Raw genomic sequence first — 23,133 nt, 5'->3', positions numbered from 1 at the left:
GATAAGAGGGATTGAAGGAGACTCTGGAGACACTGAACCCTCCAAGGGGATTTTAGCTGGAAATCTCACTCCAAAATTGTCAACCCACCTGCTCTCCTTCTTCCCCCTTCATGCCAGCAGCGCCAGGAATGCCAGTTCCTGCCATCCCCTGCAACGTAAGCACAGCATTGCCATCAGGAAAGCTGGTCCCCAACGTGGCAGAGCATGATATGTCCTACCCATGAGCTCCACCCTTAGCCACCTTGCAAAGCAGGAGGGGAGAAACTTGCTCTGTAAATACTTGGCTAAGACATATCTCTAGCCAGTAACCTTCAGGCAAGGTGCAGACAATGACGTGGAGGAGAGAATTAAAAACCCGTAGGGTCTGTAGGTGTTTTCAGTGACCATTTCTGTAGGTGTTTCCAGTGGCCATTTGAAGCAGGACGGGGGATTCAGTGAAGCAGACCTACCCAGGGGACAGGGAGCATGCAGGGTTTGGGGCATGTTTGGGAGAAAACACTGCTCCTGACAGCAGCAACTGCAGAGGACAGCAGGAACTTGTTTCTACCACTGGGTGGAAACAAGAGGACTGAGAAGAAAATCGACTTGGATGGAGATGGGTCATCTATTCTACCATGCATAGACTCAAACCCATAAAAGCAAGGAGTGAAGGGGAACGGTGGGAGATCCCAATGTGCCTTCCACATGTCTACCCTGCTACTACTTTGTCTCAGCTCCCCCTTGGGCTGAGATGCCTTGCAGACATCTGACATGAGTAATGACCTTTTCTCCCCTTGGTCCAGGCAGTCCAGGAACACCATCTAGCCCTACAGGGCCTGGCAAGCCAGGTCTCCCCTGAAAAGGAAGGTACATCATCAAATCTTTTTCTTCCAAACTGTTTGTTACCAATCATACTAAAGAAAAGGTTTATTTTTAAGTGTGCAGAAATCCAAGCAGAGAAATATATACTCTGATGTGCCTATCTTAACAGTTCCTTTACAACTGAGGATTTATAGAGACGTCTATGTATTCCCAAATTTCCTTTTCCCCCACAAATAAGCTATGGATCACTGGCTTTACTCAGGAAGGGAAAACAAAGAGGTGTTTGCTTGCTACATGGGAAGACAGAGCCTGGGTTCCCACGTTGATCTGGCAGTGGCTGTCTTCTGCAGTGACTCTTCATGGCTCTGTTGCTGTAAGAGGGTGAACCCATAATGCTGCTGGTGTAGAAATGGTGAAGATGGAAATAGCTGGCCTATAGGATAGAGCTCGGACCCATTTATGATGATGGACAGTAAGAAGCACCTTGGCAATGGTACAAGAACAGGACATGCCCTGTCCCTCAGTAATCTTTCAGGTTTGAGCCATTTATAATGCAGGAACTTCCCAAACCAAAGACGGTTTCTTTTATTCCTAGTCCTCCATGGACTTTTTTCCTTCTCTTATCTCCCCTCAAACTCAAGTTCCTACACCCCAAACATCCTTGTGGGATTTCTTCTGTGAAGAACCACCACCTTTTCTTTGTTTTGAATCTGCTGCCAGCTCGGTCCATTTTCTGTCCCATTCTTTTGACCCACCTTCTTGCCCTCCTCTGGACCTGCCCTGGGTCTTCTCTGTCCTGATGAGACCAGAGGGGTGGGATGCGGGAAGGAGGACAGTTGCACTCAGCTGCTCCATGGGTGAAGGAAACAGTGGGGGCTCAAGGGTGAACCACTGTCACTTTGGAGTATCCCTCATCAGGTGACAATTGTAATCATCTGCCAACATGATTGACTATGCCAGAGGGTTAATCGTCATGGTGAGCACCGTGATGGATGCACTTCTCACAGCTTTGCTCCATGCCATGAGGAAGAGCATCCCCTTGCTTTTCGCAAAAGGAATGGCTGTTATCCCATGTCTTTGTTGGGTTTCTAACATTTCCCTTTTGGCAGTTCCTGAGTGACAGGTCAACAGGATGAAGCTGACAAAGTGAGAAAACGCTTAATTGGCCCTGCTTAATCTGCCAGCCCTCATCATCAGAGTGAAGCATCCTGAAGTGTGGCAGCTGATGAGAGCTGACAGTAGACATTGTCCCTGTACACCGACCCTGCATGGCAGTGGGCATCTTGAGGCCAATGGTCCCTTCCCACCATGGCCAGCAGCTCTTCCTTAGTGACTGGACATCGGTGGACCACTCACCGGTTCTCCCACGCCTCCTCTGTCACCCTTGAGGCCATTCCTCCCACGAGGGCCCTGCATGAAGCACAGGACAGTCTTACTGTGTGTCCCAGGAGCCCTTTTGGGTCTTGACGGACATCTGGTCAGCATGGAAACCAGGCCCTATTGGGCAGCTTAGAGATAATAAAAAAATAGGCTCCTCATCCCATAGAGAAGTGAAAGCTAATCTCAGGTACTTACCCTGATACCTGAATCCCCGGGTTCACCCTGAAACACAAGGGACAAGGAGCATTACCGTGGGGTGGTAATTTAGAGAGCAGGTCCTCTCTAAACTTAGTCCCAGCAAAAAGCTCCTGCAGGCTGACAAGCCCAGAGACCAACACTCCCACCCCCAAGGGAAAACAGAGCTTTAGTAAAGGTACCTGCTATCTCGCATGCTCCAGACACCTCAACCTGCAAAATCTGATGACAACCTCCCCTTAGGGTAGAGGAGGGGAGTTTAGGTCTTGTGGTCTCTGCTGAGACTTTCTGACCCACCCCTGGTGCAAGGAGACATTTGGTGACAACCATCAGTCGGTTTTAGCACAAGTGATCCTGGGTATTTCACTCCAGACGCTGAATAACCCTCCTAGGGACCCGGAGCTGGAAAAGCCTTAGTGGCCACTGAATCTGGTCAGCCTTGTCTGACCGTAACCTTTTCAAGCTCCATCATCGATTTCCGCTGTATTGAACAGCGGGGCCCTGATAATGGGAACATTTTGCAGAGTTCCTCCTTTTATGCCTCAATAGGAAAATCCCATGACGGAGAGAAGAAACTAGCGTTCCCAGGGTTCTTGAATGAACAGAGTATCCAGGGACCCTGGACTATGCTGGGTCTCCTCTCTGTGTGCTACAGCATCACAGAACTATACTTCAAATAACCACGCTCACCTTGATGGAGATCCCTGGTGGCCCCTGTGGCCCTGGTAAACCTGGTGGCCCTGCTACCCCAGGAACCCCCGGTTGCCCTTTCTGTCCCTGCAACAACAAAAACCAGGAAAGGGAAGGACGTGGGCTCTCTCCCAGGTCCCTTCACTTCTCTGCCAGCCCTTGAGAGGCTGAAGGGTCCACCACACCTGGGGTATGATACTCACGGGGGGGCCAGGCTGGCCATTTCGGCCAGGAATCACCTCCACTCCTCCCAGCACGTAGCCTGGTTCACCCTGCATACAAGGGGAGGACGACACGTGCTTAGCTGCGTTGCGAGGTCCAGGTGCAATCAGGCAGTTTCATAATTTATGGGCAGTTTCATGATCAGCGTAAATGACTTTAAAACCAAACAGCCCCTCCCTACGCTGCAAACCCAAACCACCTGCTTGTAGCAACTCTTTTGCAGAGGCACCAGAAACCCCATGGCCATGACACGAGCTCTGCTTACCGGCACGGCAGAAAATTAATGCCAGGGAAAAAAAGGAGGTTGGCTTTCAGGGGGATCCACTCCCTGATCTGTAGCCATACAGACGGCTCAGGCAGATGCCAGGAAGGAGGAGGAATGTGCATTAGGGGCTGGGGGAAGGACAGGACAACTGCTCCTGGAATCTGCCCACAACTGACCATGAAGCCTTAACTTTTTGTGTCCTAAATGTATGTAAACAGGCTTTTTCATAGTGGAAACTCAGAAAGACAGAATAAGCAATACCTCCTTCTGCAAATAACCAACTGAAATGCGACAAGGGCCTGTGATAAGGATTAAGCACTTTTTCCATAAAGACATTAGATTCCTCCTAGCAAAACTGAAGGACAACTCCCCAAGCTGAAGATTAGCAGTGTAGGGCTAGTTACATACAGCTCAGAAGTTCATGTTCACCAAAGGTCGCTGTAAAAATACTTAGAAATTAGAGATTAGAGCAATACAATAGCTTTTGCCCAATGAAATCCAGGAATGAAACTCACTCTGTCTCCTTTTGGCCCCACTGGTCCAGGATAACCAGGAGATCCCTGGAATTAAAAAGAAATCCTGCGGCATTAAACACCAAAGCACCCGCAGGACCATCATTGTGGGATGATGAAGTTACAGATCTGTCTCTAATAAAAGTTCACTCACTTTTAAAGCGGTCATGAAAACACGTTCCTAGAAGCTGATTTTGGTCCCAACATTGATAAGAAATATATAATGTATGTGTCACCCGTGGGTGTGTTATGTGTCCCTCTCTAGCGATGGGTGCATGTAGGATGGACACCTGATGTAGTGACAGTGTAGTACATACAAAGCACCATGGGAAGCTGTGAGGAATGAGGGGTTGCTGCTTATTTAATCCACCAGGAGAAGGTAAACAGGGCAGAAGGGGCATTTGGTGGCTGCAGTGGTTTCTGTTGGACTCCTGTGATCTGTGCAAACCATGGCTCACAAACATCACAATCCTTGTTATAGGTGCTACCCCATCGCAGACACTGGCAGTTTGATCCAGATGCCCAAAGGTCATAGAATCATAGAATTGTCTAGGTTGGAAGGGACCTTTAAGATCATCAGGTCCAACCATAAACCTAACACTGCCAAGTCCACCACTAAACCATCTCCCTCAGCACCACGTCTACATGTCTTTTAAATACCTCCAGGGATGGGGACTCCACCACTGCCTTGGGCAGCGTGTTCCAATGCTTGACAATCCTTTCAGTGAAGAAATTTTTCCTAATATCCATCCTAAACCTCCCCTGGTACAACTTGAGGCCATTTCCTCCTGTCCTATCGCCTGTTCCTTGGGAGAAGAGACCAATCCCCATCTCACTACAACCTCTTTTCAGGGAGTTGCAGAGAGCGAGAAGGTCTCCCCTCAGCCTTCTTCTCTCCAGGCTGAACACCCCCAGCTCCCTCAGCCACTCCCTACAGGGCTTGTGCTCCAGACCCCTCACCAGCTCCGTTGCCCTTCTCTGGACACAAGATGGGTGATATCCTCAAGTAACCAAGGCACAGGGCTGGCAGACATGATGCAGGATTTATGGGAGGCCTGTGTCCTTCTGGAGGATGGGTGGAATAACAGGGTACCTGAAATCACAAGAGCTGACTCTTTAAGCAACAGAATCGAGCCCAAAAGATGGAGTTAAGTTCAAGAAGGTGCCACCAAAATGTTGTTTCTGCACAAGAGCTGGCTGCTTACACCCCATTGTAGACAATGGAGGGCAGGGGCAGGGGCTCGGTTCAATTACACATGCACCGGTGTCTTGTGCCATTTGTGATGCTCTTTGATACCTGCCTAGCCTGCAGCTCTCACTTTGGAAGTGCCCATCAAGGCCCATATTTTATCAGCCCTTCATGGCTGCCTTGGAAATCCTAGGGCATCTCAAATGACCTGGGCACACCTTGGTACCAGCCCCTTGACAATTTAGCCCTCAGAACCAAGGGTGATTTAGGTGGTCAAACACATTTATCTACTAACAGAGCCCTGGTAAAAGCAGGGGAGGGACATTCGTGAGTGCTGATCTAGTGTGCCAAGCTGTGCTATCACCAATGACATCAACAGCACGGAGCAATTAGTACAGTGAAAACAAGGGCACGTGAGGTTTGGTTGGTCTCGCTAGATGCACGTTTGCCAAGCGATGCTATGAACTGTTGCGTGAACAGTTTGTGTATGGGAAGGCCGTGAGCAAACGATGCTGCTGGTGATTATGCAGTAGGATTGATAGATGTGTCCAGTTCTGGGCACCTCAATACGAGAGAGATCTCGAGGTGCTGGAGCAAGTGCAGAGGAGGGCAACGAAGCTGGTGAAGGGCCTGGAGAATAAATCTTATGAGGAGCGATTGAAGGAGCTGGGACTGCTTAGTTTGAGGAAGAGGAGGCTGAGGGGAGACCTCATCACTCTCTGCAACTACTTGAAAGGACACTGTAGAGAGGTTGGTGCTGGTCTCTTCTCACAGGTAATTAGTGATAGAACAAGAGGGAATGGGTTCAAGCTGCAACAGGGGAGGTTTAGACTGGACATTAGGAAAAAATTCTTCCCAGAAAGAGTGGTCAGATACTGGAATAGGCTGCCCAGGGAGGTGGTGGAGTCACCATCCCTGGATGTGTTTAAGACTCGTTTAGATGTGGTGTTAAGGGATATGGTGTAGGGGAGAACTTTGTAGAGTGGAGCTGACGGTTGGGCTCGATGATCCCAAGGGTCTTTTCCAACCGAAATGATTCTATGATTCTATGATTCTATGTGACTGAAGGCAGAGTTCATAGTCCTTGGCCTTTTTCTCAACAGCTCTGGTTCATTGAGGGTTACTTGGCTAGAAGTGTGCCCATGTTGTATTGCATTATTTGCCAGATCTCTGAACAGAAGGAAACCTATTCGGAGCTATTCGGTGACAGCAATAGCCCCTCATAAAGGCAAAATGCGTCACTTGGTTCTCCTGTTCTCCTGGTGTCCTGCTCAGCACAACTGGCCTTTGAAAGGCTTGAAAAACAAACCTTTAGGGTCCTACCGTATCGATGATCTTTGCTGCATTCAAAATACTTACAGTATCACCTTGAATGCCAGGGAGACCCTGCAAAACAGGAGAGAGAGAGAGAGAGAGATTTGAGAGCCATGCTTACTTTTCTCTTAAATGGCACTTTGACAAGGTTTGTTAAACCAAATACTTACCATGAGTCCAGGGGGACCAGGAGGACCTGTCCGCCCCGGTCTGCCCGGCAGCCCGGGAATGCCGTCCTTCCCAGGTAGACCCTAAACATATGGAAAATAACAGCATCCAGGTTACGGCCCCAGACCTGCAAACCCAAACAAGCTTCAGGCAGCACTAGCCTTCTGTACCGTTTGAGGGAATCCCCAATTACCAGCACACACGTGCGATAGTTCCCTTTTCCCCGATTTCCAAACCCTGCATGGTGTAGGATATATCAAAAAAAACCATAAAAGATCTGAAGATGATTCTTTGCTAGATCTCTTCCTTCATTCTACTCATTTAGTCACATATTAATTAACTGAGTGGACGGTTCATGCTGGTGGACTCACCCTCTCTCCTTTCTCCCCCTTTGTAGTAAAGCTGTATGGGTCATAGCCTCCATGAGCTGGTGAGCTCCTGAAGCTCTTGAAAAGAAAAGGAAAATAGAACAAATGATAATGAAACTATTATCTGACAAAGGATGGCAAATAAACCCAAACCAGAGTGACCATGAAACACAGACTAGCACGTGAGTTGGCTCACGCAACAGAAGAAAGAAGCAAGGTTGACCATCCAGGAGACCTGTTCATATCCTCAGACTATTTAATGTCCCTGGGAGGTCATGAATTATTTATTGTGTCTCCGGCTTGTGCCTTGAAATTGGGAGAACGGGATGGAGAACACAAAGTTCTGTGAGGACAAAATGCAGTCAGGAAGCATATCGATAACTCAGGAAGTCTTGGCCCATGTTACACCTACAGCTCAGGATCTTCTTTTTGGCTCAGAGAGACTCTAAATATTCTTGGTTACATATCTGCAGGACTTCAAGGTAGCGTCAATGCAATTCTTCTCCCTCATGGGAGAGACCGTGGAAAGGAGTTTGTTGATGATGAAATAAAGACCCTAATTCAACTGTCCATGGACAGCATTAATCTCACCTAATTTTAGACTGCCATAGCATGAACATCATCATCTGAGCTATTATGCCAGTGTGGACGCCTACCTATGAACTGAAGCATGATCAGACTTTGCTGACCACACTGCGTTAGCTGTCCACCAACTACTACGGAGACTCATTTTCTCCAGTGAAGGTAACATAGACTGTTCAGACCTGTTGGATGTCAAGAGGTCACTGCGCTTTTATGTCAGCAACCTTTTCATTGAAACAGCCATAAAATATCACTGTTGGAGATACTCTGCAGATGACCTCAAATCCGTACCAATGACCCATCGACCGGAGTTAGAAAAGGGCAATCAATTTATAATAGATTCAAGTCCTCTGCCTCTGCAGTGGCCTTATGCAACAAAACTTTCCAAGCTGTTTTCCGGCTTCCCCAATTCCACTCCCTTGAGTTCCAAGATTTTGCTCCTTATCTCTAGGGTCGGACAGGAAGTGAAGTCAGGATTGGACCCAGTGTCCTAAATCTGTTCTGACTTTGCTTTAAAACTTTGCTCAGGGAAGAAGACTGCCCTTGTGCATGACGTGCGCCAAGAAAGCTGGCTTATATCAAAAGGGCTGTGAAGCAGCTCACCTCCCCAGATGGCAGCTGGGCCCCTGAAGGCTGAGGGTCAGAACAAATGACTTCTATCAGCTCGCGGAGGATCTGGGGGAAGTCGTCGAACGTGCTGACGTAGAAAACGTTCTGGAGGTTCTGCTGCAGCAAGATGCTGTTGAGTTCAACGGGGTCAGCTCCTGAGACACCCACAGCAATGATGCGGATCCCTGAAACACATCGCTCACTCAACGGAAGCAAAAATGTTTGAGAACAGAGTTTCCAATCCCCTCGTCACAACCTTCCTGTTCATAACCTCTGCTGGGATTAGGTACTCCAGTAGCCACGCAAGAACTCACCTGAAGCAGCATGTGTGAGTTATAGCAAACCAAGACACTCAAGCTAGGAACAGAAAGAAGAAAGGATAAAAGAGCGAAGAAAGTCAGCAGTGCACTCAAAGCACGCACGTCACATAACGTACCACCCTCAACGCCCTGGAAATTGATGGAGAACCAAGGCCTCAGGGAAACGCAACAGGGCAACTCTTACCCAAACCATGGGCTGCTCTGGCTGGTAGCAACACATCATCCTGGGATCGCCCATCAGTCACCAGCACCAGCACATGAGGGAAATCTGGTCTCATCCCTCTGGAGGACTGAAAGAACTCCTTTAGCATGTAGGTTATACCACGACCTGGGCAAACATAGAGAGGGACAGTGTAAATCTGCCTGTTGGGTCTGCAGGTGGGAACTGTGGGTCCTCTTCCACAGATGGAGAAAAAAGGGCATTCAGTGTGGCCCCAGGTATGGATAGTAGTCCCTAACATGGGGAAATGTCTTTTCAGGTAAGACAGCAGTAAAACAGGTTGGCTGAAATGGTTCAGGATGAATTCAGCAGATAGTTTCGAAAAGGAAAAAATAATACGTTTGGGAGATTTGAAGCACTTTCCTTGCAGTTTAGGAAAAAACCCCCACAGGATCCCCATTTCCAAATTTCTTTAGAAAGATCAGGAAAGTTTTGTGAAGAAATCTCCCCCAAACTGAAATGGTTAAGACTCAAAATAGTATGGAAAGGGACAATAGAGGCGTTTTACCTATGACAGGTAAAATGCCTCTATTGACACAACTTCCATAAAAAAGAAGGATTAGAGCAAGGTTACCCAGGAATCTGCAGTCTGACCAGCTTTATGCCTGCTTTCCCTAACCAGTACCATTAAAATTCTTGTATTTTGATCAGCCCCATTTTTTCTGTGTTCCTGGCCAATATCACGGAGCCAGGATGAGGTATATAAGCCTTCAATTAACAAACATGGGTGCCTCATGGCTTCCCTTTATCTTGACTGACTGGAAGACAACTATTAGGCCATTTAAGAAGAGTAAAGTTAAAACTAATTACCTTCAATTTAATATTACTGCTCATGTTCCTTCAGGGAACCAGGTATACCCTACTGTCCTGCTGGGAACGAGGAGGTGGAAAGCACTGTGTGTCTCGGAGCATTTAACTACATGAGACAAAAGTGTGTGAATTTTGGAGACGCTTTACTGGTGAAGAGCTGTGTTATTTGTGCAAGAGATGCCAACAAAGGACATTTACATGATGACACACCATGAAAATAGGACGGGGCACATTGTTTTGTTGTTAGGGGTAACAAGGCAATAACAGTTGGAATTTGCTGATTAAAATGTGCATACAGTGGGCAATAAGGATGCTTCAGCATTGACTATCCTTACCTAACGTTTATGGGCTTTGTCTCCAAGCCAGGTATAAAAACCTCCCTCAAGTGCAGGCAAGGTTATAAAATAATGAAGAGAAACCCAGTAGTAAAACTAGGACGTGGGTAAAGGACATCAGGCTAGCTGGGAAGACTATCCCTGGAAATAAAACTAAATTCAATCCTCCACTCTCAAATTTTGAAGAACTTTGGGCCACAACTTTCTAACCAGGTAAATGGGTTCAAAACACTCAGACAAATGTCATCCCTGGTCTCCAGCCTCTGTATTGGTCCAGAAGGTCCACCCCATGTGTGCAGCTCACCCATACAGACCTGTTTTTGTGTTGCCTCCAGCATAGCTCAGTCCCTTGACAGCTTTCAGGGCACTGTTGCGGTCCCGGTGTTGGTTGAAGTGGAAAGCTGCCCTGGGCTCCTCGCTGTACTGTGCAACAGCAACCTGCCAAAGAAAAGGGGTTTCAGACACACAGCAACTGTGCTATCACTCAATAAACTGCCTTGAGTTAGATAATTCAACTAGTTGCAGTGCAACAGGAGTGGAAAGCCATTGTGTTTCTCGCAGACTGAAAACTAGCACAAAAATGGCTGTCAAGTTGGCATGCACATAGGGCATAATCCATATGCTTATTCCATATGCTTAAGCACGGGCAAGGTATGGAAGTGTTCAAGGCCAGGTTGGATGGGGCTTTGAGAAACCTGGTCTAGTGGGAGGTGTCCCTGCCCATGGCTGCGGGGTTGGAACTAGATGATCTTTAAGGTCCCTTCCAACTCTAACCATTTTATGATTCTACTATTTCAGACTTCCTAGGGCATCAGATATTTCTGCACAGGCTGGTGGATACAGCCCAGGACTGATGGGATACCTGCGCCTGCGCACTTCACGCAGCTTGTGGTCGGGTGGGAGCATCTCCTGCTGCGGCAGGTCCCATGGCAGCACCCATCCCTCCTGAGCTGAACCCTGGATCTCCATTGAGTGCAAAAGGAGGCCAACTACTGAGCTCATACTGTAGCCATCAAAATGTCTTTGTTTCCCCAGAATTATTTGTTACCCCAGGGTAACTTCATCATGTACTGACACCTTCAAGACTACCTGTAAGGAAAGAGTGCAAGAAGCTCCCCTGATCAACTGAAAGTAAGATATGCAGGTGACCCTTTCAAAGGGCTAGTTTGGATATTACATTAATTAAACACAAACGACACAAAGAAATTATCTACAGAGTCTTCCAATTGGCTTTGCTGAGTTGTTGCTTAATGCTCTAGGCTTTATTTGCCCTTGAGGTGTTTCACAGCATGGCCTGGGGATCTGGTCCTCTGCTTGTCTGGAGGACGCAGCTGCTGGTGCGTGCTGCATCTCCCATCTGGGCCCCAACCTGGGTCTCCAACCATTAGCATCCTGGACGTGGGCAGAAATGGGGTCCTAGAGGGGGACCTGCACCTGATACACCCCTGGGCTCCATAACCTAGACAGCATTTCGCTGGGTGTGGGATTTGCTTTATTCCTGGTGACTCGCTCTTGGGAAAATAGCCAAGAAATGGAAATATATCCAAATGAGTAGGCTGAGATTTGGGAGACTTTTATTCATGTCTTTGTTGGACACACACATGTGTCTTTCTGAGCCACAACATGTAAGCGAGTAGACTGCTGTCATCATGGGGGTGAGCAAAAGGTGAACACTTGGAACGAAACCCCCTTTAGGAAATAGAATAACAAAATCTTGCCTGTGTCCCTTCAGGCCCAATCTTAGGGAAATAGGAAATGATCCGGAAGAGGAAATCCTTCACTTTATTGAAATTGCTCTGGCCAATACTTGAGGACTCGTCCACCAGGAACCCAATGTCTGCTTTGAACTTGCCACAGACTGCAGAGGGAAGAGAGGATCTCCGTAAGCTGGGGGGGTCCTAAAGCAGAAGCATGTTTCTTTGTGTTCAGAGCAACAAAACAAACCCAAGCACAAATACCTCTTGCGATGCCAAGTGTTGGTGAGTGAGCAGGCAGCACCTTCACCCCACAGGGTCGTGCTGAGAGCTTCACTGCATTTTAATCGGGTTTGTGTCTTCCCCTTCCCTGACATTGGTCACTGTCACTACTCAGTGAATGAAGACTAGTTTTGGCTCCTGAGATCAGAGAAGACCATGGTCCCTGGTGGTTTTGACCTACTGCTACATCGTCATCAAATCACACACGGATACACACTCACTTGGCCCTGGAAGAGCTGTCAGCAGTGCGGACACTGCGGTGGTGGACAGTAGGGTCTCTGGGGTCGGTGGTAGCGTTGTGGTGGTGGCCAGTGGAAAAGGAGTGGTCCCCACATTGCTAGGAGATACAGACGGGGATCTCATCGTATCCAATTTTGTAGAAGTCACTGGAGCGATTGGCCCAGGTGACTCTCTGTGAGGTCCCACTGAAAGAGGCAAACAGAAAGGTGGTTTTTAAACCTCTTTTAGTTATGATGCCACTATCTAGCAAAGCATCAGAAGGGTAGATGTCCTGGTTTGAGGTAAAACAGAACCAACTTTCTGTTCAGTAATTTTTACTTCTTATCTAGGCCTCTTCTAACTCTTTGAAATTAACAGCATGTTGTGTCTAAACAGTTCATTCAGAGTGATAAAACAGTTAGAGCCAAGGAATGGTACACAGTGAGGCTCTTGCTTATAGTTATTGCTATAACAACCAAGGTCAGCTCATTTGGTTATTTGCCCCATTGGAGGGTCGGAAGCAGAAAAGCGTGGAGATGTCCCACCTGCGGGGAGGAGCGGACAGGACAGGTGACCCAAAATTGACCAACAGGGGTATTCCATCCCATCTGCCCTGTGCTCAGTGTAAAAGCTGAGGGATCAAAGGGTCAAATCTCTTTCTTCAATGGCTGACATCCGAGGAGGACCCTGTCTATTCATTTGCCTTTGATCCCGATCCGTGTGTTCCTGACTCCAACTCTGGAACCCAGTTCCCAACCATTGCCGAGTCCAGCCTGGGACTTCCCCAGTGCCTGCCAGTGACGTCATCCTGGAAGCTTAATAAGGTCTTGTATATACTGTATCTATTTCATTATTTTCCTTTTAATCTTATTATTAATATTTCATTAGTTTAGTTTCTTCTAAACTCATAAATCTATCTCTCCTCCTCCTCCTCTCTGTGCATGAGAGGCTGTGGGGGGGAGGGAGTATCTGTTGCTGGCCATTGGCCAATTTGGCCAAAACCACGACAGTAGAGAAGCCAAGAAATTAGCCTCTCCTGTGAAGACAGGCTGAGAGAGTTGGGGGTGTTCAGCCTGGAGAAGAGAAGGCTCCGGGGAGACCTGAAGGAGGCCTACAAGAAAGCTGGAAAGGGCATGTAGCGATAGGAAGAGGGGCAATGGTTTCAAACTAGAGCAGGGCAGGGTTAGATTAGACATTAGGAAGAAGTTCTTTACCATGAGGGTGGTGAGACACTGGCCCAGGTTGCCCAGAGAGGTGGGGGAGGCCCCATCCCTGGAGACATTCAAGGCCAGGCTTGATGAGGCTCTGAGCAATCTGATCTAGTGGGAGATGTCCCTGCTCACTGCAGGGGGGTTGGGCTAGATGACCTTTAAAGGTCCCTTCCAACCCAACACAGTCTATGATTCTATGATTCTATGGTTCAATAGCAGTTACTTAGGTAAAACCCCAACACAAGTCTCCAGCCTTCATACCTGTTTGCCCAAGGAGTGTTGTCTCTGGTCCCTCCGTATGTCCAAAGACTGGTCTTATAGAAAACAAATATGTTTCTTTGGCACTCAGTCCTGTCACTCGATACGATCTAGAAGCTGCTGATACCAGTTCCTGGGAAAGATCAGAAGCTGTGAAAAAGGAAGAAACATGCATTGACTGGGAGCCAGAGAAACTCAAAATAACTCCCGTTTCTGTACCATCCCATCTTCTAATGACACCACCTTTGGTGAACAGGAGGTTGGGGACAAGATGAGTCCTGGGCTTTGGAGCGGAGGCTCGTGGTAAGACACATTTGCAAACTGCAGTGGTCAGGTCCTAAACGAGATGAAATAAGGCTGTTTGCATCTGACAAGGGAGTTCTTGAGTACATGAACAGGAAAAGAAAATGGGAATTTGTACAAGTGTTTAGAGAGGGCAGTTGGTCCAGGTGGTGGCCAAGGCTGAGCTCTGTGATAGACTGACGGTTTGCAGCGGTCAGCAGGTATAGAAACAAGATTCTTTTTTGTTAATAAATGGAAAGCTTGCTGAAAAATAGAATCGAACTAACTTGAAAAATTTGGTTGCATACAGTAGATAGTTTTGATCTAAAATAATGATAGGAAAAAATCTGTGAAAATGTATAATAATGTTGTGACATTTTATAACTGTCTTATTTCAGAAACATTGAATGATGTGTTTTGACGCTGTTCAAAGTGAAAGCTGCACCTTTTCATTCTGAAGTAGCATTTTCCCTTAAAAAAAATAAAGAAAAAAATTAGTTTCTATGGAAAGAAATTAAATCGGTGTATATAGCCTGTTTCATTAGATGTTCTCAATTGCCCCCAAAAAAATTTGGAAGGGAGGTTTTGCTCCTTTAAAAAAAAAAATAAAAATCCTTCTTGCAGTTTGACTCAAACTCTTCTACCCCCCTCCGGTTGGGTAGGCAAATCAAAATAATAACAATGGGTTTGAATGCCACGCAACATTGTCTGAAGGGATTTGCTGTAGGAAACGCAAGCTGACAGCTCTGCCGAAACACAGCTCTATGGCAGCCCACCACCCACCCTGCCTGCCTGGACCCCCAAACAGGCAAGTTCGGCTACTTTTCCTTTTGCAGCTATGCCATTGTGTAGCACTACACCTCTTTCTGTCACCTAATGGGTCTTTCACACAATGAGAAATACAGTTACCACGCTCGTACTCTGGGAGACAAAGAAGACTTTGATGGTGGACTCAGGTAGTTAGGACTCCCTGGATCATACCCAGGGAGGGATGCTCAGCGCAAAACTGGCAAGCATATGCAGGAAGAAGTCCGTGACCTTTGGAGAAGGAAGATGATCTTTGCTGGGGACAATTTTCTATGAAGAATGAAGCTGATGTTTTGCAAGAGACAAGAGACTGTGAGGCCCAAGGTGCAAAAGCAAGATTAAATGAGCTTCTATTGATTAGGTGGATAAGAAAACCATGACTGTGGTGCTCCAAGAACAGTCAAGAGAAGGTAGAAAGAAGAGAGAGGAGGGCAATGTCCCGCTGAACTTCTCCAAGGTTCTTCTTGTTGCATGTGTGAGGAAGGACGGCTCTGGAGGGAGCCCTGTCGACATACATGGGTTTAGTTTTGTATAACACTTGGACAGAGGAGGTCTACAGCTGGGACGACCTCAAGCTGCGTAGAAGGGGACACAATCCTGGGTGGCTGGAGTCAGCCAGAAGGGAGGAGGGCATTAAATGAACTTGAAAGGGGGGCAAAGGAAATGGGTAATGAATGAGTACTCATTTAGAAAAAAATCAAGTCGTGGAGAAGAAAATTAATCAAGGCACCAAGAGACGCACACAAAAAAAGGACAAAATTCTTAATTGCCTTTATACAGGAACGCTGGCAGCCTGGATAATTAAACAAGAGAAACTGGAATTACTCACCTATGAGCATAAATTTGATCTCGTTGGTACCACTGAAATGCGGTGGCAAGATTCATCTGATTGGAATGTTAAATCAATAGTTATAAACCTATTTCAGAAGGATTGGTCGAGCGAGGGCGCAGGGAGACTGTCAGACATGGTATTATCCATTTCTGAGCCCCTGATAACTCTGAAACCAATGATTTTTGAATACTTACAGATCGATCTTTTAACAGCATGGCAGAGAAGGGGAACAGTTGCATTAGATCACTTAAATCACCCTAGAGAACCCAATGTTCAGTTACCTAATCACTTATCCATAATATGTAGAGCAAAAAAAATGATGCTACCGCAGGAGACTTCATCCTGAGTGACACATGCTGCAAGTCGTAAGCTGCCAATACCAAAACGTCCTTGGAATTAAAAAAAATTAAAGCTGACGACCTGGTAACTCAAAAAAGCACTGCAGGGAGCGCAGGGGAATTGTGTCAGATTCGTTTTCTTTATTGACTTGTGAAGATGAACTGATCCTTAGCAAAAAGTTAGTGGCTGAAGCAACAACGGCAGGAAACTTGCTGTATTCAAAGGGGTTTAAGCCCACTCCAGGAAAAAATAATATAGCTGGTGTTTTCAAAGGGCAAACCCTGTAAGGACAAATCAATTGGAAAAAGAAATATACACTAGAAATTGTGAGCAATCATTAGGAAAGTTTTAAAAGCTCTTTACAATATAGTGAAGCTTTTAAGAAGATAAGAATTAGGGCTGTATGGATGACAAGAAACAACTTTTTTTTTGGTTCACTGCAGCTATCCCTGATGGACAGGTGGTGACTCTAGAGGAAGAGACACTGATAATGCAACCAGCGGGCTTTTTCCTAACCAATTTTCACATCTCCTTTTTCTTCCCCCGAGAATTTTGCAATGGCCAAACGGGTCATCTTGTGAGTCTCCTCAGTGGGCCAGCTGCCGTTTTCCCCCCTCTTTTTCACACAAATGAAGAAGCTGAGATGAAGGGACATGATGTATGGAAGGCCCCAGGGTCAACCTTCTGTTCTGCCGCTAAACAGGGTCCAGATGGATTCAAAAGAAGGAACGGTGTTGGTGCCATCAGTAACGCCACCATTTACCCCAGGTCAAACTGGGCAGCACTTGGAGACACAAGTCATGACACTTGAAGGAAACAGCCACCATTTAAGGCTGATGGTGGAAAGAAATTTCCCCTTTAAAACCTGCCTCTTGCATCTTCTGCAGCATCACCTGGCTCTAAGACCAGGTACTGAATCAAACAGGCCATGGGACAAGCCAGACATGTGCATGCTCCATCCTCAAATCCCCTTGGGTGACGGGGCAGCTCACACAGGAGCAGACCAAATTACAAACCATCCTTCCTTCCCCCACCAAAAAAACATTACCTGAAGACAAGCGCCACGTTAATAGGTATGTGGATGCCCCAGGAACAGCTGTCCATGTCAGCAAAACGCTGGTCTCTGCAGCCTCCTGCACTGTGAACTCAGTCACTTTGGGTAAATCCACTGTTAGAGAAGAAAGCAACAAAGCTTAGGGTGGGTAGAAGTTACCACCGAGAGCTTGCCGGAGCTGAAAGGAAGATGATGCATCTTTTGGGAGGCTCAAATCCTGAAATCAAAGGCAAAAAGTCCAGATAGAAACGATGAGCGTGAAGCACATCTCTGCTACACGTATCCACAGCTCCAGCTGCTGGTGAATCTCTCAGATGATATCTACCCTGGGGTGGAAAGATGTGTGTGTCCCAGGAAACACACTTTAGCCTGCAAACAGCTTTGGAGACCTTCTGCCTCCTAAAATACCATGTTTCTGGTGAGAGGTAGGAGACCCTGCAGCGCTCTAGGGGTTTTCCAGAAAGCTGAATCAGATCAGACCCTCAGCTGGTGGGAATTGATGGAGTTTTAGCAAATAACCATTGGCAGATCTTCAGCCTGGTCTGCTGGGTGTTTCTCTAAACTGATTGAAGTTTGAGCTGTTGAGTTGGGCAATAAAGTTTTTGCCCGCTCATTTGTGCCAGATGCTCGTGCTCCCTGAAACCACAGCGCTGGCCCCACACCCGGCATCTTCTCCCCCACCGGGTCTCCAAATCCGCCTATTCTGCAGCATCGATCAAGTCGCACGATGCCACAGCATTGGGAGCGATGTTTGCCCTAATCTACTGGAAATGGCCAAGATATTGTAACTACAGCGGTAATTCCAAGATAACATATCACAGAAATAGCATCTCACGGTCATCATTGGCATGGGAAGACAGGCAAAGTTCCAACATTTCTTAGAAATAAGAAGAAAGGACCAATGCATTTTTTCTGGCTTGCTGGCTGGTGGGACCTGAGAAGTAGTAAGGTGTCTAACAGCCAATTTTGCTCTTTTTCCATCCTCACGTTCCACCAGAGCCCCTAGGAAGAGAGAGCCCCCAGCACTAATGTGGGGATACCCTTGTCCTCACCCAGTGGTTCTGTACTCACAAGTTTTGGCTGTGAGGAGCGTGGGGCTTCCCTCCTGGCCCCCGATCATTGCAGACATGCAGATGGTATAGGTGGTGCTCTCCTTCAGTTTGGGGATCGTGAAGGAGACCGTCTCTGCTGCAACCACCCGGGAGGTTTCCAAGCCACCTAAGAGGAGCCATTCAAAAAAAGCCAGTGTTACACAGAAAGGGCAGGGTAATTGCTATCAACAATTATTGTTACAGCAGTTTCCTCCCACATATCTTATGGCACCTCGCCAGGGAGGAGTGTTATGTGCTCATTTTGCATATGGGGAAACTGAGGCAAAGACAGGCGAGAGATCTGGTCACAAAGGCATCACATACGCTGCTGGAAGGGAACAACTTCTCTGACTTCCCAAATCCTAGCTATGCCTACATCCAACGGATATCTTTGTTAGCGACTAAAATATAGCTCAAGGCTTCAACCCGCTCCCATAGACATTACAGTCCTCATCTACCCCCGAATGTGGGAAAAAGGAATGAGCTGAACTAAGCTCCTATTTTCTGGGGTTCCTTGTGCTCTGTCCTCATACCGCACCTCACTAAGAGAGCAGGATTCTTACCATTGAACGGCACCCAGGATATCTTATAATGAGTTACCCCAGGAAGCCTCCTCCAAGACAGCTTCAAAGTATTTACGCCAGTGTCAGTAATCCTCAGATCTTGAACGGCCTGGATGGGGTTGGACTCTGCAAGAGGCGCTGTGAAAATTCACCAGGATGAGATGTCTGAAGTAACAGCCCAAGTTACGCAGAGTTCATGGCTCTAAGCTATGGCACTGAAGGAAGATTTGGGTATTTATGCAAAAATCTACTTTTCAGACATTATCCAGGGATGTCAGGCTGCATTTCCTAATGAATCCATGGAGAGGAGCACTGTGGAGTTAAGCTGAGGGATCTCATCCACATCTTTTACCGCCTGTATGGAACTCTGGTGACACGATACAGGAACATGAGGAGGAGCCAAGAGAGGACAGATCATCCACATGTGTCTTCAAACACCGTGGGGAACTGTGGTGCAGATGAACTCACGTGAAAAAGACACTGAGAGGACCCAGGACCCCAAGTTTGAAGAAGCAGAGTCACAAATCAAGGAACAGCAAACCTCAGGAGGCATGCTGGTGAGTTGACCCCAAGTGGTGCCTGCAGAGAGGCTCCTAATTTCCTGAGATGGCTCCGGTAAGTAAGACTGGAGGGGATGTTAATAAACCTATGCTAAGCCTGTTCAACATGACAGAAAGACGTGTTCACTCCTACCCGTGGGAACACCATGGATTATTGCCACCAGCTATGAGGGCTACTCATGTCACTCCACCACCAACATGCAATGCACAGGACTATGAACCCAGCCTTTGCGTCCCAACAGAAAGAGGGTTGTTCCACCAGGACATACCTGTGTGGTGAGCCAGAGTCACCTCTGGCCCCTCAGTCTTGTTGAAGACAGCCCGAACACTGACTTTATACAGGGTGTCGGGCAGCAAGTGGTCAATCCGGTAAGCCAACACCCTACTGCCCAAATACTGAGTCTTGGCAACCTGTTTTTCTGTAAAAAAAAGGGATAGTTCAGAGCCTGTATCTCACCAGCGAGGCTGGTGGCATCCCCTCCAAAGGAAATAGCCATTCCTAGCCATTCCTTGCTGTACTACTGTTTCAGAGCTTTGGGGATTGTCTTCATACATGGAACCTGGAAGTGTTCGAGGCCAGGTTGGACGGGGCTTTGAGCAAGTGGGAGGTGTCCCTGCCCTTGCCGGGGGGGTTGGAACTAGGTGAGCTTTAAGGTCCCTTCCAACCCAAACCACTCTGTGATTCTATGAATGCAAACAGGGAAGGAGCCATCACCAACAGACGCGGGCTGAGGACCATGTTTCTCAACAGATGTCTTTCCTACCCCAGACAGTAGATCAGAAGTTTGGAAAGATGGCTCCCATGGCCGTGGCATGGGTCTGTGCCAGGAACAAGTATGTACACCCTTTCTCTCCTCACCTTTGCCGGCTCCCACAGGGCTCCAGGTGACTTTGAATTTGGTGGCAGCTGCTGTGGCACTCCACACCAGAGACAGGCTTGTGCTGGTGTAGGACATCACCTTGAAATTGGAGACGTAGCCAAGAGGAGCTGCAAGGTGAAGAAAGCATTAAACTACTGTGCAACAGGGCTCCTTGTTTTCAGTATAACAAGGCCAAAATTATGTAAAAGAGTTAACAGTTGCATCTCTGCTTATCCTCAGTATCTGATCATCCTCACCTTGTGAGACACCAGTTTGCACTCCTTGAGGTCTGGGCCACATGGGTACATCCTACCTCCCTTAGCACTGAGAAGCGTATTCTGCGCTAGATCCAGGTGGGAACATCTTTGCAAGCCCGGGACAGGCAGTACAGGGATCCAGGGAGTTGTGAAATCCAGATCCTGGTGTTCCCACACTGTCCGCAGGGTGAAACATCCACCCTGAGCTCCCACAGGTGCTGAACATCAGTGTTTGCCTGTGCCCACTCTTTGCAAAGGTCATCCCAGTATCTCCATACTGTATCCCAGGGTTCCTAGTCATCCTCTGCCACTTTTAAACCTCTCTGGAAATACCTTTGCTACTGTACAAATCTCGCCTCTGCTTTCTGATCACCACACTCAGCATTGCTGCCTTCCCCCCACCAAGATGCAGCAACCTCAAAGTTTGCCATGGGAGGACAAGCTCTGGCAATCAACTAGACCACCGCCTTTCCCCATTTTACACAAAGAATTTGCATCTACTGCCTCTTGTCCTGGCAACCTGATGTTCCAGCACAGCCCTTTGGAGTCCCCGCTTCTTTGAGGCAGGGGACAGCCCTTGTCACCGGGCAGAAAAGACCTGGTGAACGTTGGGGATGTTCCTCTGCCTTTATCTCCCTATGGCTCCCTACAGCAAAATTTACCCAGGTCTCGTCTCTTTTCCAGCTGGACTCTTTGACAATGTTGGAGTCTTTGGCCATTGGTCTGGGTTGTGGGATGCCTGGAAGCTCAGTGTGCACAGACTGGGCAGTTCATACCTGAAGCTCTGCCCAAGTCCATGGCACGTGAACAGATCCACTGCAGAGCATGTTTGCTCCAGTTTGCTTCTGAAGGCTCCCGGGCAGAAAACCTGAATCCTTTGGGATTCACAGTCTCAGCTACCAGGCACAGCAGTCAACAGGGCAAGGGACCACCACCATGGCACCTCGAATAGAGGTGATGGGAGTTGGGTGCAGGAGGCATGGTGTAAAGGCATTGTAGGGATAGACAAGGTTGAACCAGCCACACAAGGGTTGTGTGCTGTGGTACCTACTTCAATGTCCTGCCTGTACTCACATGTCCTGGCTGAGGTTGTGATCCCCGGTCCCTCCACCGAGCCAAAGAGCACATAGAGGGAAATCACATACTCGGTGTCATGGGCCAGGTTGCGGAGCCAGTAGGCTGTGATCGACCTGTTGAGGGCCAGCTGGCGAGGACGGTCTTTGCCAAAGAACTCTTTCGAAGACAGAAAATAAAATAGAAGAGGATAAAGACTGAAGAGTCTGGAGAGCAGCTCTGTTGCATACTGGGAAAGACACCATGTTTTCCCCAGCAGATCTCCTGTTCAGCTCCTTCCCCAGCTGCACCTCTGTTGTAGGACACCCGTGTGGGCACTGGGACAAGCGAGAGTTTTCCTATGGTTATTTATCTGGGAATTTGAATGACTAAAGGATCCAAACCAGCTGAGAAGAACTGAAGGAACCAAACCAGCTCTCACATCCGGGGCCCACAGTAACGTGGTGCCATCCAGGGGCAGCTCCTCTGTGCTCTGTCTCTCCCCAGTGTCTCCAGGGAGTTGCAAAGCCCCTGGCCTGGATGACCAAGCAAGGTGGTGTAGGACTCTTGGACCCAGTGGGATATCTGTTGGGCTGGGGTCAGACTGAACGTAGTTGCTACAGGGACCCTGCCTGCTAGGACTTCAGGCCAGGTCCAGGAATAATTTCTGGTTTCAGTTCATGCCCTGAAGTTCTGGGACAGGCTGCTCAGACCAGTTAATCAGCTGGACCTGACCCTACGCCCACAATCCTTGAGGTTCCCAATGCCTTATCTCCCATACTACAGAAGGAGGTGGAGGTGACGCAGGTTGGAGGAGAGTGGGATCTTACCTGGTGTAGGACCCCAAGCCACTCGGTACCCGGTGGCCCCAGCAACCGAGTCCCAGGAGACCAGGGCGCTGTTGATGGATATCTCACTCACTTTTAGCATCTGGACAGTGCTTGATGCCACTGCAAGACAGAAAAGGTGACCAATTGCATCAAGGTCCCAACAGCTTCTAAGTGTCTCCCATAAACTGTAATGACTCAGAACATTTTCTGCACCAGATGAAAGACAGGGTGGTGACTACAAACGACACCAGCTCTGTGCTGCCAGCACAGCCTGACCTCCATCCATGTCTGCTTGGGTTGTCTCCCACCCATGGTACCGGGCGCTTACCTGTTGTTGCTTTACTGCTCACCACCGGGCCCTCGACTTCCCCAAAGATGGGGTTGATGGTGACAGTGTACTCTGTGCCAGGCTGCAGCCCCTGGATCATGTAGTAGCTGTAGGTGTTGCTGAGATTCACGTCTTGGATGCTGCCCTCTGCAAAGGGAAATGATGTCTGGGCTGCCTTGGGTCAGACCAAGGAGGACCATCCTCCTTGGGTCTCCTCATCTGGGAGGCCGGTGGGCAATCATGCAAACAACCACTTGAGAACTACAGAGTTGTGTGAGATTGAATGGTATTTCATCCTCCTGGCTTGCACATGTGCTGGCAAGTCCTCAAGCCAAAGATGAGATAGGGCTTAGTGCAACAAATCTTGATCAAGGAGCTTATGTATATGCAGGTAGAAATAACCCAGAGCCACTCGGGCGGACCTCAGTGATCACCAGTAGATCAAGGCAACTCAGGGTTTTGCAGGCCAAAGGAAATAAATCAGGTAACAACACACAAATGGCCACGTATTGGTCAGTGACCAGTCCCATAAGAGGGTCCACACTCTGCCCAGCCCTGGGTGACTCGGTGCTGGAGTGTCATCTTGCTTTCCCTGCAGGACCCTGAAGCCCAACTGATGCCACAAAAGACGTT

General features: G+C 48.0%; 1 protein-coding gene across 1 annotated transcript in view; it reads right to left on the bottom strand.

The window, feature by feature from the left end:
- Positions 1-23,133, bottom strand: part of LOC128910301 (collagen alpha-1(VII) chain-like) — a 128,834-nt gene that overhangs the window by 75,750 nt on the left and 29,951 nt on the right. Inside the window, 24 exon segments of the mRNA XM_054203388.1 lie at positions 89-148; positions 763-834; positions 2,158-2,211; positions 2,377-2,403; positions 3,067-3,153; positions 3,270-3,338; positions 4,069-4,113; positions 6,614-6,640; positions 6,739-6,819; positions 7,108-7,182; positions 8,290-8,480; positions 8,800-8,943; positions 10,295-10,418; positions 11,699-11,838; positions 12,178-12,381; positions 13,648-13,794; positions 16,953-17,072; positions 18,030-18,176; positions 18,613-18,750; positions 19,442-19,591; positions 20,032-20,160; positions 21,364-21,522; positions 22,173-22,292; positions 22,501-22,647. Coding sequence (XP_054059363.1) covers positions 89-148; positions 763-834; positions 2,158-2,211; positions 2,377-2,403; positions 3,067-3,153; positions 3,270-3,338; positions 4,069-4,113; positions 6,614-6,640; positions 6,739-6,819; positions 7,108-7,182; positions 8,290-8,480; positions 8,800-8,943; positions 10,295-10,418; positions 11,699-11,838; positions 12,178-12,381; positions 13,648-13,794; positions 16,953-17,072; positions 18,030-18,176; positions 18,613-18,750; positions 19,442-19,591; positions 20,032-20,160; positions 21,364-21,522; positions 22,173-22,292; positions 22,501-22,647 — 2,657 coding nt within the window.

Source organism: Rissa tridactyla, chromosome 1 (assembly GCF_028500815.1).
Source record: "Rissa tridactyla isolate bRisTri1 chromosome 1, bRisTri1.patW.cur.20221130, whole genome shotgun sequence".
In the NCBI taxonomy this organism is placed as follows: Eukaryota; Metazoa; Chordata; class Aves; order Charadriiformes; family Laridae; genus Rissa; species Rissa tridactyla.
Note: the sequence above shows the minus strand (reverse complement) of the source record. Positions and strands in the feature narration are given on the sequence as shown.